This window comes from Conger conger, chromosome 10 (assembly GCF_963514075.1).
Source record: "Conger conger chromosome 10, fConCon1.1, whole genome shotgun sequence".
In the NCBI taxonomy this organism is placed as follows: Eukaryota; Metazoa; Chordata; class Actinopteri; order Anguilliformes; family Congridae; genus Conger; species Conger conger.
In genome coordinates, this window is record NC_083769.1 from 14,195,425 (window position 1) to 14,214,570 (window position 19,146).

Here is a 19,146-nt window from a genome sequence, read left to right on the forward strand (position 1 = left end):
GCCACATTTTTGCTACACTGCCTGTTTTAGCACACAGTGCACTAAAGAGCCTGAAAATTGCACCCTTTGTGTCAATTTATAGTAAGAATATGCAAAAAAATGCATAATGCATTTTTGTTGGGTGGTTTGCTTAGTTCAGAGAAGGATCTTGCTGACAAAAGAGGCGATAGCCTATTTATTTGTCATTGTTAATGTCATCCTGTACATTAGATTATGTGTACCCTATTCATTACATAAATAACCTCAAAAAAGTTGTGTGCATGAAGCCAGGAGATATGGTGGCTACCTCCAGGCAACCCTTGGACCCTCCTTAGCCACCCCAGTAAAATAATCCTAGAACCGCCCTTGAAGCTCGATAACATCACACAGCGGTTAAACCATGGAAAGAAAACCTCAAAATCAGCTGGATAACTGAAAGAATCTCACTAATACATCAGAACCAATCCGCCAAACTTTAGAAAATTAATTGTATCAAACCATACGCAAAGGCAAAGCTGTACACGGTTGCTTTACAAAGATTCATGGGTCTAGTCAAGCAAGGGGAAAAATAAACAAATAATTTAACCCTATCATTACCCGTAGAGGGCAGCTCAGAAACCAAAGATGGTCAAACACAATCTAGTGGTGTTACCGATAATGAAGATATCACACTGGTTCAAGATGTTATACGAACGTGTTCCGTCGAAAAGCAACATAAAAAGCAACATAACCTACGTCTTAGACAAAATGTTGAAATCTGGAAATGTTGGAAAGTGGAACGATAAAGGATAGTTTGTTTTCAAGGGTAAAGCTGCAATCAGTTCACATAAAAAAGTCACTTGTGAGTGGAAATTTGGGTTTGTGTCGATTTTTGGAGCATTCTATCTTTAGCATAAAAGCAGTGTACTTGACACAATTCTGTCTACTTTCAGATTATAAACTCCGATTTTCATAATTCTGCTCAGAAAAAAGGTTACGGTCATTCAAAAATGCTACATCATGGGAATACCAAATACATTTCTCGCCGAGTGTATAAAGAACATCTACTCTGGTTGATTTTTCATGGAATGACATATTAGATATATTTTATGTGGACTATATTAGGAAGATAATGTAATGTTTGCCTCTGTTGATCAGAAATGCATCACAATTTAGACACGTTTCCATGTAATTATGTCCTAAACAGGTACTGGATAGCAGCCAGCTCTGATTGGCCAGACTGTCTTCACACCTGACTCCCAGGTAAAGGGAGGGTAGAAAACAGACAGTGGGCCGTGATTTGAATTATGAGATGAGACACCACTGGTTTATTTGAAACTCCTGTCTTTTATTTGGAGGCAGGGAGGGGGTGCAACTTTCAGAAAACTTACACAAACTTGTTTGGCAGTATTTTTGTCACCAAAGATGAAGATTCAAAAATGAGCCATTGATTTCCAAGAGTTATAAATGTAAGGTCTATAGTAGTGTTTAATAATCTCACTCAACTTTAAGGCATTGGGAGTAATGTATCACAGCACAGTCTGTCACTGTGAACACTAGTGAATCACACTCCTCACCGTCAAATGAAACACAATCTTCTTGCTTACTCGATGGCTATTTTAAAGGAAAAGATATGTTTTTACTGAGTCTAATTTGTAGACAACATAAAAAATATGTATTGACCTAAAGAGTAGAATGAGCTTCTGCAACACGTTAGCGTGGAAACAAACCACCGCAAAACCTTTCCACTCTATTCTGATTGGTTCACAGCACTTCACCCCAAAACCCTTCCACTCTATTCTGATTGGCTCAAACCATTCCAATTTAGTCAGAAACGGAGCACTGTCAGTCACGAAACATGAGCCTCTAAAACCTTTTTTCTGGATAAACAAAGGCTGCCAGGTTCAGCCACAAATCCAACAGGAGTGAAAAGATTCAGCGAGCCCTTCTGTCCCACAGTATCTACATGAAGAGGATTGTGAGCAGTGACAGAAGCGAATGTGCTCCTGTTGAAACGATCGTTTTTAAACATCCCTTCCCATCATCCTTTCCAAACACTTGATTATAGGCAGCAGTTTTTTTTCTGTCAAAGGCCATGATTTCAATTACAATAGAAAAGCTTGCATATTCTTTTTCTTTTTTTCTTTAACAATATTTAACATTTTAGTCAAAGTAACTCAACAATGTAACCAAAAAAATACAAAAAAACATCTTGGCAAAAGCATAAAAAAGATACAATGTTGTCAGAAGTAATACTGTCATAATAAAAAGGCACTTGAAATCTGAATAAATCCACCAATAAAAAATTCTAAAGAACAAATGTTTGGTTTGCCTAGCCTGTCTGTAAAAAAACAAGTAAAAAAACAAAAAAAAAAAACTGCTGTAGTCAACCACAATCTGACCACATTTGACCAACTTTCTGGACCAAACCCTCCAGAGTCCTCCAGAGCAGAGATGGCCCATGTCACGAGCCCATAGTCTATAGGGCGTATGCATGAGGAGACATCAGTCTGTAGGGCGTGTCCATGAGGAGACCTCAGTCTGTAGGGCGTATACATGAGGAGACCTCAGTCTGTAGGGCGTGTCCATGAGGGGATCTCAGTCTATAGGGTGTGTCCATGAGGAGATCTCAGTCTGTAGGGCGTGTCCATGAGGGGATCTCAGTCTGTAGGGCGTGTCCATGAGGGGATCTCAGTCTGTAGGGCGTGTCCATGAGGGGATCTCAGTCTATAGGGTGTGTCCATGAGGAGATGTCAGTCTGTAGGGCGTGTCCATGAGGAGATGTCAGTCTATAGGGCGTGTCCATGAGGAGATCTCAGTCTGTAGGGCGTGTCCATGAGGGGATCTCAGTCTATAGGGTGTGTCCATGAGGAGATCTCTGTAGGGCGTGTCCATGAGGAGATCTCAGTCTATAGGGCGTGTCCATGAGGAGACCTCTGTAGGGCGTGTCCATGAGGAGATGTCAGTCTGTAGGGCGTGTCCATGAGGAGATCTCTGTAGGGCGTGTCCATGAGGAGATCTCAGTCTGTAGGGCGTGTCCATGAGGGGATCTCAGTCTATAGGGCGTGTCCATGAGGGGATCTCAGTCTATAGGGCGTGTCCATGAGGAGATCTCAGTCTATAGGGCGTGTCCATGAGGAGATCTCAGTCTATAGGGCGTGTCCATGAGGGGATCTCAGTCCGTAGGTCTCTGCAGAGACCTCAGTGTCCATACGACATGTAAAAGAGACTTTAAAGAGATCCACTGGAGCAGGCAGGCACTTTTTGGAATGCAGATTTTTTTTTAGGTCTGGCCTTCAGACATCCTGGATCTCAGAGGCCCCCCCCAGAAAGTCTCCTAGCCTCTGAACACTGCAGAGTACAGCCCGTACGTGCAGAGTACAGCCTGGAGCCTGTCTGCATGAGTGTGTGTGTGTGTGTGTGTGTGTGTGTATGTGTGTGTGTGTGTGTGTGTGTGAGAGAGCATATGACGTGATCTCAGTAATCTGTGCTGGTCTACAACTAGTCAGACAAACCTTCCTTCCAAAGTCCAAAGACCTCGACAAATAAATACTAACATTAAAAAAGGCCACTGGTTGTACAGTTCCAATGTGCTGTTCAATCCCTGTTTGGGAGGGGGACTCTAGGGAAAGTGATGGGAGGGGTGGGGTTTGGGATGATGGCAGGGTTTGGGGTGGGGTTTGGGACGATGGGAGGGTAGGGGGCAGGGTTTGGGACGATAGGAGGGTAGGGGGCGGGGTTTGGGACGATGGGAGGGTAGGGGGTGGGGTTTGGGACGATGGCAGGGTTTGGGACGATGGGGGTTTGGGACGATGGCAGGGTTTGGGGCGGGGTTTGGGACGATGGGAGGGTAGGGGGTGGGGTTTGGGACGATGGCAGGGTTTGGGACGATGGGGGTTTGGGACGATGGCAGGGTTTGGGGCGGGGTTTGGGACAATGGGGGTTTGGGACGATGGCAGGGTTTGGGGCGGGGTTTGGGATGATGGGAGGGTAGGGGGTGGGGTTTGGGATGATGGGAGGGTAGGGGGTGGGGTTTGGGACGATGGGGGTTTGGGGCGGGGTTTGGGGAGGGGGGTTTGGGACGATGGCAGGGTTTGGGGCGGGGTTTGGGGAGGGGGGTTTGGGATGATAGCAGGGTTTGGGGCGGGGTTTGGGGAGGGGGGCGTGTTAGAGCTGTCTGTATTACAGTCTCCGCCAGCCGCTCCGGATCAGTGCGTCAGCTCGCAGGAAGGGCTGGTTTCGGAGATCTGTGAGTCGGGAGTGGAGAAGAGGAGAACACTCTGGTTAGGGGTGGGGGGGAGGAGAGGGCATATTATTCTCTTATTAAATATTTATGAGAAAATTAATTTTACATTAAGGCATTGTGTTACAGAACATTGAAGGCAATTTTTCAAAAAAATTCAATGCAATTTCAACGCTGAAACAAGCTGTAGATATGCGCTTCAATTTGAGTCCAGCACAGTGTGGAGAAGCAGCCAGCAGATGGCAGCGCAGCTGATGTCCAGAAATCACTGTTTAAAACCCCAGGAAAGTTTGCCTGGATGTAGGAAACAGAATCCGTACACCCACACAAACGCTCTCCCTGCTGTTCAGTGTTACAGCAGTGTAAATTACCTCCCATGAGGCCGCCATTTTAGACACTGAGGCAAAACTATGAAACATTGAGGCTGTCCTTAAATGTTTCACAATCTTTTTTTTTTTTTACCTAAATGGGAGGAAAATCCCCAAATATGTATCTGTTTTTAATTTTCTTTGTAATATTTTGCTGATATCAGCCGTGTTCTGAGGCACTACAGCCCAGCACTGCAAGTTGCATGTTATGCGTTGCGTGTTCCGTGTTGCGGCTTAATGTTTAGGCAGGCGAGGTTAGTAAGGGAGCATTCAGGTGGACAGACAGATGGACAGACTGCAGCACAGAGAATGCGCCAGGCGGAGGGAGAGAGCGAGAGACTTCCACTTCTTCAATTCCTCATTCTTCACTTTTCAATAACCACATTATTTTTCCCAAACTGGGAAATTGTTCAGATTTATGAGAGTCCATAAATCTGAATAATTTCCCAGTTTGGGAAAAACTGGAAAATTATTCCTTAAGGACTGGAATTCTTGGGAAATGATGTGTTTGTTTGGTGGGCGTTCTGCTGCAGTGTGTAACACACTCTGACCAATGGGCTCTGATTCTGCTGAACCATGAGGAGGGGCCATAACACCCAAAGGAACTACCTCAACCAATTAACCTGTAGTAGCTGCTTTTTTAAGGTGGAACATTCAGAACACTTCCCTTTAATGTAACAAATTGCCAAAAATACCCCCCCCCCCCTTAAAATGCCAACATTCAAAGATGCTAAGAGCCCAACCAACCATGGTTAGAGATGAGAGACTGTTTCACAAACCCCTAAAATCTGTAAGCCACAACTCACTGAACAAATAGAAATGTCTCCACAGCCTGGTTCAAACCAGAGTTTCTGCAGCATACTGTGTCTCTCCCAAGAGAGAGAGAGCTTTCATGAAATCTCCCTGACACAGCACGGTCACTCGTGTGTGCAAGCTGTGGTTTCTTCTCCCTAAACATGCATCTCTTTAATACTCTATGTGACTGCTTCTGTCCTGACTGCTGTGGAAAATAAGGATCCCTGCGATAGGAGGATGAGCTCAGAGCTGGGCGGGGCTTGACGTCACAGCAGGCGTGGCTGGCAGAAAGCGGGCGGAGCTACAGCCACCCTTACCCGCTGTTTAGAACCTGCTGTTTAAAATGAGCCCAGATCCAACTGCACCCCGGCTGCATGGAGGCCAAAAAGGAATAAAGTAACAGAAAGAGTGAGGAGGGAGAGAGGAGGTAAAATGAGTGTTAGTCCAGGGTAGGGGGTCAAATGAATGGGACATTCCTGGAGCCCCCTCTGTGTTTTGGGTTCAAATAAGATTCAGTTATGTCAATTACATTTACACATGCACTTTAAAAAACACATTTTTAATATGTATATGTATACACTCACTGAGCACTTTATTAGTAACATTTTTACTTTATTATACTTACTTATTCATGCGATTATTTAATCAGCCAATTGTGTGGCAGCTGTGCAATGCATATAATCATGTAGATACGGGTCAGGAACTTCAGTTAATGTTCACATCAACCATCAGAATGGGGAAGAAATTTGATCTAAGTGACCGTGGAATGATTGTTGGTGGCAGACAGCAGTATCTCAGAAACTGCTGACAGGAAGGTGACAGTAACGCAAATAACCACACATTACAACAGTGGTATGCAGAAGAGCATCTCTGAACAAACAACGCATCATAACTCAAAGTGGATAGGCTACAAAAGTCTAAGAAATACCTAATGAAGTGCTCACTGAGTGTATATAAATATTCTTGAGTAAAAACACAAGCATGTGATTTAAGGGAGGGCGATATGACATTTAATCATACAATTTCACCTATTATATGATGACAATCATAAAAAAGATTCTGTGACCAAACATAAAAAACACTAACTATAGGTTAATGAAGTATCTTCTGAAGTCTTAGAGGTAGAGATTAGAATAAAAACCCCAGAAACAGATGGTCCTCCATGGATAAGACGAGCTGCTAAAATGGAGAATGTTTCTGTTAATTCTGTTAGAAGGACTGACATGCGACAGCCAGAATGCTTTTACTGATGAAGATGAGGTTGAGAAACGTCTGTTTTTATGTCTCCATTCAATTCCAAACATGCTCTTCAAAGGGAACCGTTTCGGCTACATCAGAGATGGAATCCAGCGCAGGTCTTAGCATAAGAAAGTTGGCACATCATCCACAAGCAGTTTCTTCTCCAGGCTAAACCTGCTTCAAGTAAAACCTGGGGCCTCATGCATGGAATTTGCGTGGATTTCATCCTACATTTAACTGTACGACCAGCTACTAAACCATGCATACGCATGATTCATAAGCACGCTCAATTATCCTAATATGGTGGCTTTGTGCATCTTATTTAGCTGTTTAAGCCGCTTTCAAATGGCAGTAAATCTGTTCCAAATAACGTAATTGTAGCAAAACATCATTGCAGCATTTTTCTAAATGGCAAGTAAAATTCTCTGAATGCGATAATGAAGTAATGTTAACAGAGTTGCAGGCAAGAGCATAACTTTTGTTTGGTCCCATCAAGAGTATTGTATCCAGCAGAACAAAATATCTTGCTTGGCAAGCTTTGATAGGTTGGCTCTGGGTAATGGCATGGACTCATTTTCACGTGTAAGATTTAAATATTTCACAACTGTCTATTCTATGCACCTATAATGAGCATTAACAAAAGTAATAGTTAACTAAGGTAAATAACAAGGTTTGTTTGCTATGACACTAAAACCACCTTGATTTTAGATCTCTCCCTCTCTCTCTAGGTTGTGGGATGCTATATGAAACGCTGTATGAAGCACTGTATGAAACGCTGTATGAAACGCTGTATGTTGGATCATTTGCGTGATGCTTCCTGAGCCTTTTTCCCTATGATGTAGGCCTATAAATTAGGCAAAAACAAATCGATCTCAATTATACATGAGGCCCCTGGAGTGGCTGAGGACCGCTGTTCCACCTCTGTTACAGAACAACACGAAGGGGTTCGGAATCATCAACGTAAAGAAAAACTGAATCGTTTCTCACTTTTAGTTTTGGCGAATTACAGCGTATATTTTTCTTCTGGTGAAGCGGCCCTCAGATGAAAGCAGTGGGTTATACCCTGAAGAGGGCTGAATGATACTTGTGAAGAGTGCTTTATAAGGTCAAAGGTGAGAGAGAAAACGCGTCGGGGGTTTCCCAGGTTAGTTGAGGGTGGGTGCAGGCGACGTAGGGCATGCAGGTTTGTACAGGCATGCACGGGCGGGGCGGGGCGGAGGTCCGGACAACCTGGGGGGGTCGGGAGGAGGGACTGGGGGCGGAGCTAGCAGTTGGACTCGTCGCAGAGGTTGGCTTCACAAAAGAAACGGGAGCCGCGCTTGGCAGTGCGGGCGGTGAAGGGCACGCTCTTCAGAACTGCGGAAGAAAACACGTCACGTCACGAGTGTGTGTGTGTGTGGGTGTGTGTGTGTGTTTGGGGGGGCATGCCCAGTTCCTTTCCCACTGGTCCCGGATCTGTCTCGGCGTTCCCCAGTGCGATGGTCCTCAATCACCGGGTCTCATCACAACACTTCACTATTGTGAACTTGCTAAATCAGACTGGCCTATCTAGCATTACATACTCTCAGTTCATATTGATTGATATCTACTAATATGGCTTCAGTGCTTTGTCCAAGGTTTCCCCTGCAGGGATTCAAACTGGCATCCTCTGAGCTACAGCTCTGCTTCTGCAGTACCAGAGCAATAATCCACGATGGGGTATGGCATTAAGTATGAACAGTTGTTTCAGATAGAATGTTTCAAATCAGCAAGCCAGAGAACAAGCTAGTAAGCTGACGCTGCATTTCCAGCTAGTCCATACACTGTCCATAGACTTATCTAACATTAATGTTAGTTTGAGGAACAATTAGCATGACTACTGAGTTGGTCAAAACATCATCTTCATTTTTCACGTTATCGAAACACGACATTTAGCTGGAGAGGGGAAGCTTTGACCTTCAGCCTGCAGGCTCGTAAACCACTTCATGAGTGTGCTGCTCTTTTTTCATTGAAGCATTGTGCTCCACTGTCTAAGGAAGCTTTATTCAGAATTCTGTTGTATTAACAGGCTGTACCCTGTTCTGTGATCATTGTCATTGGCCGTCATTTCTTGTGGGAGTTTTTTAATGAACCTGGCTGCAGTGCTGCTCCCGGTGGCCGGTGCAGGTATTGACTCCACAGGGGAAAGCCGTTATGGTGTTATGGGGGCTAAAACACAGGGGCTCAGGTCAGCTGCTCAGGTGAGGTGCTGTCCAGATAAGCAGAGAGGTGGCAGACTGGGTGGGGTTTAGGATATTAAAAAACGAGGACCACACTGGATTAATAAAAACCTCCCGGGGACAGGAATTGTGGTGACGTCCTTCCTGCTGTGGGGTCCTGCACCTCACAGAGAGGAAACCTCAAAGACAGAGATATTACAACAGTACCGGGACTGGACTGAAAGATGCTGTGTTTGTCCTGCAAAGACGTCATGGCAGTTTTTTCAGACAATTGCAAATGCACAGATATCATGATAGATGTGACAGGCAGAGCCGTGGCTGTCTGGACATCAGTATATCGTTTCTGGTTTCCGTGACGCATGTAAGAACTGTATGTCATGGCACACTGTGCAAGGCAGGCCTATGCACATATCATGACAAACTCCACTCACCATAACTCAACTGTGACTACTTCATGATGGACTTGCATTCATCATGAGACACTGATAAGATATATGCATAAGTCAGGTGCTGTATCATGACATATTCATCAGATAGTACACATAAGACATGATAATATCATGGCATATTTATCAGTGCCTGTAATATGCTACTTTTATGACAGATGTATCAGTCAGTGCATATATCATGACAGATGTAGCAGTCAGTGCATCATGACAGATGTATCAGCCAGTGCATATATCATGACAGGTGTATCAGCCAGTGCATATATCATGACAGATGTATCAGTCAGTGCCTATGTCATGACGGACTGATCAGACGTTGGGCCCTGACTCTGCACAGACTCGGACCTGAAAGACACAGTTTCCTGTGCGCAGTGGAGTCCTGACGACATAACACACTGTGCACTGCAGCAGGGCGGAGACCTCTATGACCACGGTGACCTTTGACCCTGTCCCAGCATGCCTCTGCTCCCCGGCCGGCCCACCTGTGATGATGTCCTCGATGGTGCCGTCCTTGCCCTCGTACACGGGCCGGTGGTCCTTCGCCTGCCGTCTGCGCAGCTCTGCGATCATCTCGTGCTGCTGCTGCCTCTTCTTCTGCGCCTGCACCTGGGGGGAGGGGTGTACTGTACGCTCAGACCGATAAGTCATGTACCATACGCTCAGACCGATAAGTCATTTACCATACGCTCAGACCGATAAGTCATGTGCCATACGCTCAGACCGATAAGTCATTTACCATACGCTCAGACCGATAAGTCATTTACCATACGCTCAGACCGATAAGTCATTTACCATACGCCCAAATCGTTAAGTCATGTGTCATACGCTCAAACCGATAAGTCATGTGCCATACGCTCAGACCGATAAGTCATGTTTGTGACTGTGGGTGGTGTGGGGCAGGGTGGGACAGGGTGGTGCTGGTGTTCACCTTGGGGTCTTTCTGCTTGGCCTCCTGTGCAAGGAGCTTCTCCCTCATGGCCTCCTCCTGCTTCTTCTTCTGTTCATTTTCCTCCACTGCATCCTGAGCACAGAGAACAAGTCACAGGACTGAGTCAGTCACTGAGTCACAGCACTGAGTCACAGAGTCACAGGACTGAGTCAGTGACAGAGTCACACCGCTGAGTTAGTCTGAGCCACGGCACTCAGTCAGTCAGTCACAGCAGTAAGTGAGTCACACAGTGACAGCACTGAGTGAATCACTGAGTGAGTCAAAGAGTGACAGCACTGAGTCACAGAGTGACAGAGTGACAGCACTGAGTGAATCACTGAGTCACAGAGTGACAGCACTGAGTGAGTCACAGAGTCACATTACTGAGTCTATCACAGAGTCACATTACTGAGTCAGTCACAGAGTCAGTCAGTCATAGAGCAGCAGAGCCCCACCGCCCACATTAACCAGAGAGGGACGTGGGACAAAGCAGCTGGAAACCCACAGAACAATCTCAGGAAGAGAGTGGCAGGAAGGGGCCTGGAGAATGCGGGGGGGGGGGCATTACAGCATGGAGCTGGTTCTGGGAGATGGGGGCGGGGCCACACACCTTGTAAGCCTTGATGAAGCGCACAAACACTGGGAAGAACACGGAGGGGGGCGTGGTCTTGGCACTCTCGCCAAAGAAGTTCACCACGTTGTTGAAGGCCTCCTGTAAGAGCAAGGGGAAAGGGAAGGGTTCATTCAGCAGGGAGTGGCAAGTGTGCTGGTATCGGAAGACTGTGAGAATGTGCTGTGATTGGCTGGACTGTGTTTGAGACAGTGCTGTGATTGGCTGGACTGTGTTGGAGACTGTGTTGGTGATTGGCTGGACTGTGTTGGAGACAGTGCTGTGATTGGCTGGACTGTGTTGGAGACCGTGTTGGTGATTGGCTGGACTGTGTTGGAGACAGTGCTGTGATTGGCTGGACTGTGTTGGAGACTGTGTTCATGATTGGCAGGACTGTGTTGGAGACTGTGTTTGTGATTGGCTCGACAGTGTTTGAGACAGTGCTGTGATTGGCTGGACTGTGTTGTAGACTGCGTTCGTGACTGGCCAGGGCTGGTGGAGCGTGCTGTGTGATTGGCTGGGTCAGCACCTCAGCGGTCTTGGCGTCTCTCTGCAGTTTGTCGAGCTGGGGGTCGCTGGCCTGCAGGAAGCCTTTGAGGATGGGGTGGTCGTGTAGGCTGCACTCCCTCCGGATCAGATCCATGCCCTTTCCCAGCTCCCGAACGTCCAGCAGCACATTCTCCAGGGAAACTGAGCGCAGGGTCACACAAATAACAGCCTTTTTCAATACGCTTTTCCATGTCGGAATGCCGGCCTGCCGGCCTGGTTAAGGTATATGACTGGGACCCGCAAGGTCGGTGGTTCGATCCCCGGTGTAGCCACAATATGATCCGCACAGCCGTTGGGCCCTTGAGCAAGGCCCTTAACCCTGCATTGCTCTTGGGGAGGACTGTCTCCTGCTTAGTCTAATCAACTGTACGTCGCTCTGGATAAGAGCGTGTACCGAATGCCATGAATGGAATGCCCAGTTATGTTCATAAGCACTCACTGCCTTGCAGCCCCGACTCACACATACTTGAGATGGAGGAAGACGTGTCATATGCAGCTCAGTAGAGGGACATTACATTACATTCATGGTATTTGGCAGACACTCTTATCCAGAGCGACGTACAACAAGTGCAAAGTGCATACCCATAACCAGGGAGCAGCGTGCTGAAAGACCCGCGGGAAGTACAGCTGACAGACCCTGCCCTGAGCACCTTCCTGCAGACTCTCAGCCAGCAGCTGCCCCCAGGCGAGTTTCAGGTATTTATTATTTTTGGACACCCTTCCCTCTCCTGCTCAAAATGGTGGCTATGAGTCCCTGTAAGCACTGAGAGGCACTGAGGGCCAACGTCCCCCAACCCGCCCCTCCAGCCTCTGGCCCCTCCCGCTGACCTGCAGCAGCCTTGTCCACAAAGTGCAGCTCGTTGTAGAAGTTTGCCAAGTCGCAGTACTTCTCCTTGACAACGATGGCGATGTAGTGCAGAAGTGTCATCTTCCTGTCCGTCGACTTGGTGTCCAACAGCTGCAGACACAGTGCTAGTTAGCGTAGCGTGCGGTTGGTTAGCATGAAAGCCAAAGTGCAGTCAAATATGACCCTGGTCACGCAACTTATGTGAGCTAATGCTGATGTGTTCATAATTCTATGTGCACGAACAGTCCAGCCTGCACAGTAAACAGTGGGGCAACAGTGGAAAATCCGTCTTTGAGCCCCTTTTAACAACAGATCACGCCTCATTAACCGTGTTTGATTTTTCAGAGGAAGGCATTATAAACACGTCTGGGCTGTGTTGCCTCAGACTGTTGACCACAGTTTAAAAAAACAGGTCACAACGTAAGCCCAAAGAAGCTTCGATGCTAATGCAATATTTTCAGTGAAGTTTAATTATTAAGCTAAAATGCAAAAAACGAAATGTGCCAAAGTAACACCCACTTTAATGTTCTACCCAGAGTGTAGGAGAGAGTGCACAACAGTGAGAGGGGATTGTGGGCCGCACCCGACACAGTGCTAGTTAGCGTAGCATGCTGTTGGTTAGCATGAAAGCTAAAGTGCAGTTAAATATGACCCTGGTCAGACAACTTATGTGAGTCAATCCTGATGTGTTCATAATTCTGCTTGCATGAACAGTCCAGCCTGTGCAGTTCTCTGGACGGCTTAGTGAGGTGTTCGACTGTAAAGGCTCCTTCCTGTTAGCGGGGACTCACCAGATCCAAACTCTGTAGTTTAAACCCATAAACGGAGCCTCTCTTGCTGCTGTTCATGTAGTTCCCCAGGGCTAAGATGATCTACACAGAATACAGGAAAAAGACTACTGAAACCATCTCATCTCAAATGAACAACACAACACATGCTATGACATATAAACTTTTTACATTTAAAAATACATACATTTTTTACATTTATTTTTTGGAGGAGACTCACCTCCAACATTCTCTTCAGTTTGGGAGAGGACTTGACTGAGGCTGAGGCAACAATAATAGCATTGAGTTGCTGGGAGGAGAGGGGGGAGGGAGCAGTGCAAGTAAGTGAGTATACACTTCCTGATAATTTAAGCACGTTACTAATGGATGCACAGCACTGACACATACTGTACAGATCAATTCCTGGAGCTGAAAGCTGTTTAATGCGGAAAGCAAAAACACAAGCGTGTGTGTGTATGTGTGTGTGTGTGAGACAGAGAGAGAGACAGAGAGAGAGGGAAACAGAGAGAGAGACAGAGAGACAGAGAGAGACAGAGAGACACAGAGAGAGAGAGAGAGAGAGGGAGAGAGACAGAGAGAGAGAGACAGAGAGAGAGGGAGAGAGACAGAGAGGGAGAGAGACCGAGAGAGAGACAGAGAGAGAGGGAGAGAGAGACAGAGAGAGAGAGAGAGACAGAGAGAGAGAGAGAGAGAGAGAGAGAGAGAGAGAGAGAGAGAGAGACAGAGAGAGAGAGACAGAGAAAGAGGGAGAGAGACAGAGAGAGAGGGAGAGAGAGAGAGACAGAGAGAGAGGGAGAGAGACTCACGGGGGTGAGCATGTTGATGCTGTCGGAGAAGTTGCCCACGAAGGTGATGATGCTCATGCGCTGGGTGAGGCGCTCGATCCTGCTGAAGAGCAGCATGAAGCGGTCCTCCTCGGCCAGCTGGTCGAGCGGCCGCCGGTCCCGCTCGTACTGACGCATCATCTTAGACTCCGCCTCCGTGGGGAGAAACCGCGTCAGACACTCCACAAAGTCCACTGGCAGCGCCTTCAGGTCAAACCTGCACAGGGAGGTATATACCACAAACACAGCGCCTTCAGGTCAAACCTGCACAGGGAGGTATATACCACAAATACAGCGCCTTCAGGTCAAACCTGCACAGGGAGGTATATACCACAAATACAGCGCCTTCAGGTCAAACCTGCACAGGGAGGTATATACCACAAATACAGCGCCTTCAGGTCAAACCTGCACAGGGAGGTATATACCACAAACACAGCGCCTTCAGGTCAAACCTGCACAGGGAGGTATATACCACAAACACAGCGCCTTCAGGTCAAACCTGCACAGGGAGGTATATAACACAAATACAGCGCCTTCAGGTCAAACCTGCACAGGGAGGTATATACCACAAACACAGCGCCTTCAGGTCAAACCTGCACAAGGAGGTATATACCACAAACACAGCGCCTTCAGGTCAAACCTGCACTGGGAGGTATATACCACAAACACAGCGCCTTCAGGTCAAACCTGCACAGGGAGGTATATACCACAAACACAGCGCCTTAAATAAAAGTCTTATATTTAGATGAAAAATTGTATTTATAAGATACTTGTTAAGACTGACTTATTTTTTGTGTACCACAAACATATATTAATTACAGTTAACTGACAATTTAGCGGACACTTTCATAAGGTACATGACTGAGACCTGGAAGGTTGGTGGTTCAAGCCCCGGTGTAGCCGCGATAAGATGCACGCAGCTATTGGGACCATGAGCGAGGCCCTTAACCCCGCATTGCTCCAGGGGGGATTGTACCCTGCATAGTCTAATCAACTGTACGTCGCTCTGCATAAGAGCGTCTGCCAAAATGCCATTAATGTAATGTAAATGTAATGTCATTTAAATATGGCCGTACGTCTGGATGGCCTTGCAGATGTCCTCGCTGCTCCGGCTGGCCTTGCGCAGAGTGATGGCCAGGTTCTTGGAGCGGTTGGAATCCAGCAGGGTCACCTTGTTCACCACCTTTTGCGACACTTTGTTCTTCGGACAGGAGAGGTCTATCATGGCCCCCTGTGCTCGCGTCTTAAACAGCTCCTCAAACTTATCCATGTCCAGCTCCTGAGGGGAACACACACACACACCAGGAGACACGTTGACGCAATATATACACTGCTTTCCATAAACACAGGCATTTTTTCTTACAACAGCCAATGATTTTTATGAACCACAACAAAATAATTACTCCCATTTCTTTCAGTCAAATGTGATATGTGTTTTGATCAGAACTATTTCATACGACTAATCCTGTTGTTTAATTCCGTTTCTGTTACAAATGTCATCATAAAATTTTGAATGACTCATTTATTGTTTTATTATTGTGAGTTGACATTATGGCAAAATTAGTTATCAGAACAGAAGTGAATTAGCGTAGAATGCAAACGCCCTGCGTTCCAAAGACACGGCATTCCATGGATTAGCATGACAACTGACACACGTGTGCACAAGCACACATACTCACACACAAATTAAATCAAATTCCCCCCAAGATTTCCATCACACAATGCAGCTCCAGTAGTCTCAAATTTGTAACTGAATTGTTTGTAGATTCAGTAAAATATGTAGAAAAGTAATTGTGCCTGAAACAAAAAAACATTTTAAACCTTTCGCACGCTTCATCCAGGAATATTGCCGTTTCCGTTCACACGAGCAGTGCCAGAAGATTTCCGGTCTTACTAGGTCCTGATACAGGGAAAATCCGCTCTGGCTCAGTTCACACGAGGCTGTCACTGAAGATTTCCAGAACATTCCGGGTTAAGATGTGTGGCAATGCGGCGCGGAGCTGGCCTCACCTCCAGAACACGCTCGTCGTCAATCTCGTTGAAGACCGTGCCGTTGATCTGGTTGGGTTTGAGGGCGGTCCAGTTGAACACAGGCAGGCGGAATTTGGTCTTGATGGGCTTCTTTATCCTGATGGCTGCAGGCCGACGCAAAGAGTCACAGACGAGTCACAGACAAGCCATAGACGAGTCACAGGTGAGTCACACACAAGTACTGCGATGAATGCTATGAATATGCTATGAATGCTGACATAATTTGCAATGTATTTGTTTTCACACTAATCTATGTTTAAATGTATTTGTCCCTATCGAATAAACATTAAGTAAATAAATAACTGAAACAAGTCACAGGTGAATCACAGACAAGCCAGAGAAGAGTCACAGGTGAGCCAGTGTTGGACAGATTAGATTTGGTGAGATTCTGACTTTCCCTGGATCTCTAAAAGGTTTTTGGATATCTAGCTACATCTATACAGGAACATCCACTGCGTTATTTCATATTGAGCTCTCACCTGATAGGCCGACGGTAAGGATGACAGATGGCGACAGTCCTGGCAAAGGTGGGGCCGGAGGGGGGGGGGGAACTGGCATGAACTCCCCTGCACCTGTTAAGCAAAACGCCTAAATTTAAAGACTGCATTCTATATAACAACGCATGACAAAATGTACAGAAATTGATGTCACACAGTCAGCCGTTACTAGAGCATATAGAGTTTACTTTTGAGTTACAGAGGTTTGAAATCAAACAAATATTTAATGATGGTGAACCACTCTGCAATAGCAGCTTCTATAACGAACGCTGCATTATTTTAGAGACTCTGGTTGCAGCTGCTTCCTGGAGGGAAGGCCCACACAGTGAAACAGGAAGAGGTCTCAGGTCACTTCCAGTCTGCTAACAGAGCTAACCCTGCCCACCTGGCCACAAACTAACAGGCACAAACACGGCCCAGATGACATCACAAGCGTCAAGGCGGGGGAAGCAGCAGCGAGCTGTCAATCACTTATTTAACCCTTTCAGTCCCCAGACCTTATACCTTTTCAACCAATCAAAATGACTGCTATACTATTGTTTCCAGCCGCTGTCAAAACCCCGCTAAAGTTTCCCAACAAAAGTCAAAACCCCGTGCCATTTGGGGCGGAGCCGCTTCATATCGAGTTTGGAGCTGAAAGGCTTAGACCAATCAGAACAGTCTAATCTCACATAACATAAAGAACAGAAATGATGTTTACACTCCCTCTCCCCATACCTGGGGCTGAGGGCAGAGGTGGGGGAGGGGGAGGAGGGGGAGGGGGGGGAGGAGGCGAGGGTTGGGCGGCGGGGCCGGGGGCGTCTCCGCCGGCCCTGTGAGCCTCCCCCCCGCCCCGCCCCGGCGTCTGGACGGCGAGCGGGCCGTCCTCGTGGCCGCTCAGCCGGACGGCGCCCTGCTGCTCCAGCTCCATCAGCCGGCGCTCCATCTGGCTCTGCCGCCGCGCCTCCGCCTCCTTCTCCTTCACCATCCGCCGGAGCGTCCGCACCTGCGTGCTGGTGGACTCGCACGTCTCCTGCGCCGCCACCGGGGGGAGACAGAGAGCACGCTCAGACCGCAGGGAAAACGCCAACATTACGTTCCCGTTACAGGCATGTGGCGGACGCTCTTAACCAGAGCCACGTAGGACAAAGTGCAAAGCCATAACCAGGGACAAGCGCGCGGAAAGACCAGGGAGGTAAGTACAGTTTCAGGTGCTAAGAATGACCACAAAGATAAGGATTCGGGTCTTGTAGATTAATCTGATGACAAAGGCTTATATCTATAAAGCCGTTTTAGGGAAGACTAAAGTATTAGTTTTCCCTAAAACGAATAATAAATAATAAAGTATACACATATGTTGGAAAAATAAACTGCTTACACCGTAGCAATAAAACCATCCTTGCGAACACAACCCTAGTAATAATGAGACACACAAATAGTGAGAACTAAAAATAACAGCCAACAGTTGATTGTAGAAAAATATTTCACTTTATCTTTCACTTCAGATGATGTTTCTTTCACTACACCGTGACGCCGTAACCGCTTTTAAAAATACACACACTGAAAGATTGTCACGTTTGTACTTGCCCCTCCAACAGTAATAAGAACAAAGAAAGCGAATGGGTAAAACAGTGTTAAAAGTGAGCAGAAGGGACTTCAGGAACTCTGTGTGCTTCGTGACGGCGTTAGCCCGCTAGCCCACTAGCCAGGCCCGCTAGCCATTCCGCACCCACCTTGACTGCAATGAGCTCCTTTTCCTTATACAGGAGACGCATCTCCAGGTCAGCCACCTTCATCACCGTTTCATTCTCTAAGTCCAGCAACTTCTCTGTCACCTGTCCGAGGATGGAGGGAGAGGAGGAGGGAGGAACGATGAGAAAACGGGGGGAAGGAGGCACTTGTGTAGAAGGGAAGAGAGGAGATGGAAGGAGGGAGTAGAATTAATGCCAGTGCCTTAATGCCAGCGCCTTAATGCCAGCGCCCACTCCCTCCTCTCTCTCTCTCTCTCTCTCTCTCTCTGATGCATCAATAAGAAATGAGATATGCCCAGCAGGATGACACAGCAATCAGAGGAGAGGCGAGAGCTCACAAAACTGTCGGGAATTTTTCATCCCCCCCCCCTCCCCCCCGTTATCCCTGCACCCGGAGAGACCTGGGAGGGGGCCGCAAAGTCCTTTGACTTTACAGGGACATAGCCCCCCAGAAAGAAGTACAAAAGAGGGATTTTTGAGAGAGAGGGAGAGAGAAAGCGCAATGCTAATGGGCTAAAGAGACAAAGAGACACAGAGCCAGCCTTGACTATGCTAACGGCCAAATGGGCTAACAGGCAGTGACAGATACAGACACAGTGCCACTCTTAACTATACTAACAGGAAGTGAGAGAGACATGAAGCACATCAAAAAATAAATATGTATCAATGTAAATATGTTTTTTTTTTTAATTAGTTCTTATTCTAATGTATGGTAAGTGTGTTCATTTGTTTCTAGTCCTTCAAATATATATATATATATATATATATATATATATATATATATATATATATATATATATATATATATATGCTTTGGCAATACAAAATGTAATGCTCTGTCATGCCATGAAAGCAACTGGAATTGAACTGAGAGAGAGAGAGAGAGAGAGAGAGAGAGAGAGAGACAGACGCAGCGCCACCCGGTGGTGGGAGGTCTCACATGTGACAGGTGCTCCTCCAGCTCCTCCACCTTCTCCAGGGCCACGTTCTTAGTCTCAGCGTCCTCCAGCAGCCCCCCGACGTCGAACACATTGTCCAGGTACGCCTGGATCTGCACCTGCAGCTTATCGCTCTCCGTGTGCCGGGACTTCTGCA

General features: G+C 46.9%; 1 protein-coding gene across 2 annotated transcripts in view; it reads right to left on the reverse strand.

Moving 5' to 3' along the window:
• Positions 1–4,117: 4,117 nt before the first annotated feature.
• The window catches only part of fmnl3 (formin-like 3), a 50,088-nt gene continuing 35,059 nt past the window's right edge, over positions 4,118–19,146 (reverse strand). Inside the window, exons 12-26 of one of the 2 annotated variants that reach the window (XM_061256626.1) lie at positions 18,992–19,141; positions 18,034–18,135; positions 17,022–17,333; positions 16,304–16,385; positions 15,804–15,928; positions 14,870–15,072; positions 13,776–14,010; positions 13,190–13,258; positions 12,973–13,053; positions 12,163–12,292; positions 11,315–11,475; positions 10,786–10,887; positions 10,176–10,268; positions 9,730–9,853; positions 4,118–4,205 (exon numbers count right to left, since the gene is read on the reverse strand). In XM_061256626.1, coding sequence (XP_061112610.1) covers positions 4,141–4,205; positions 9,730–9,853; positions 10,176–10,268; positions 10,786–10,887; positions 11,315–11,475; positions 12,163–12,292; positions 12,973–13,053; positions 13,190–13,258; positions 13,776–14,010; positions 14,870–15,072; positions 15,804–15,928; positions 16,304–16,385; positions 17,022–17,333; positions 18,034–18,135; positions 18,992–19,141 — 2,034 coding nt within the window. In that variant the 3' untranslated portion in view covers positions 4,118–4,140. Of the gene's footprint in view, positions 4,206–5,331; positions 7,960–9,729; positions 9,854–10,175; positions 10,269–10,785; positions 10,888–11,314; positions 11,476–12,162; positions 12,293–12,972; positions 13,054–13,189; positions 13,259–13,775; positions 14,011–14,869; positions 15,073–15,803; positions 15,929–16,303; positions 16,397–17,021; positions 17,334–18,033; positions 18,136–18,991; positions 19,142–19,146 lie in introns of those variants that run through there. The other variant, XM_061256624.1, reaches the window with a different exon arrangement.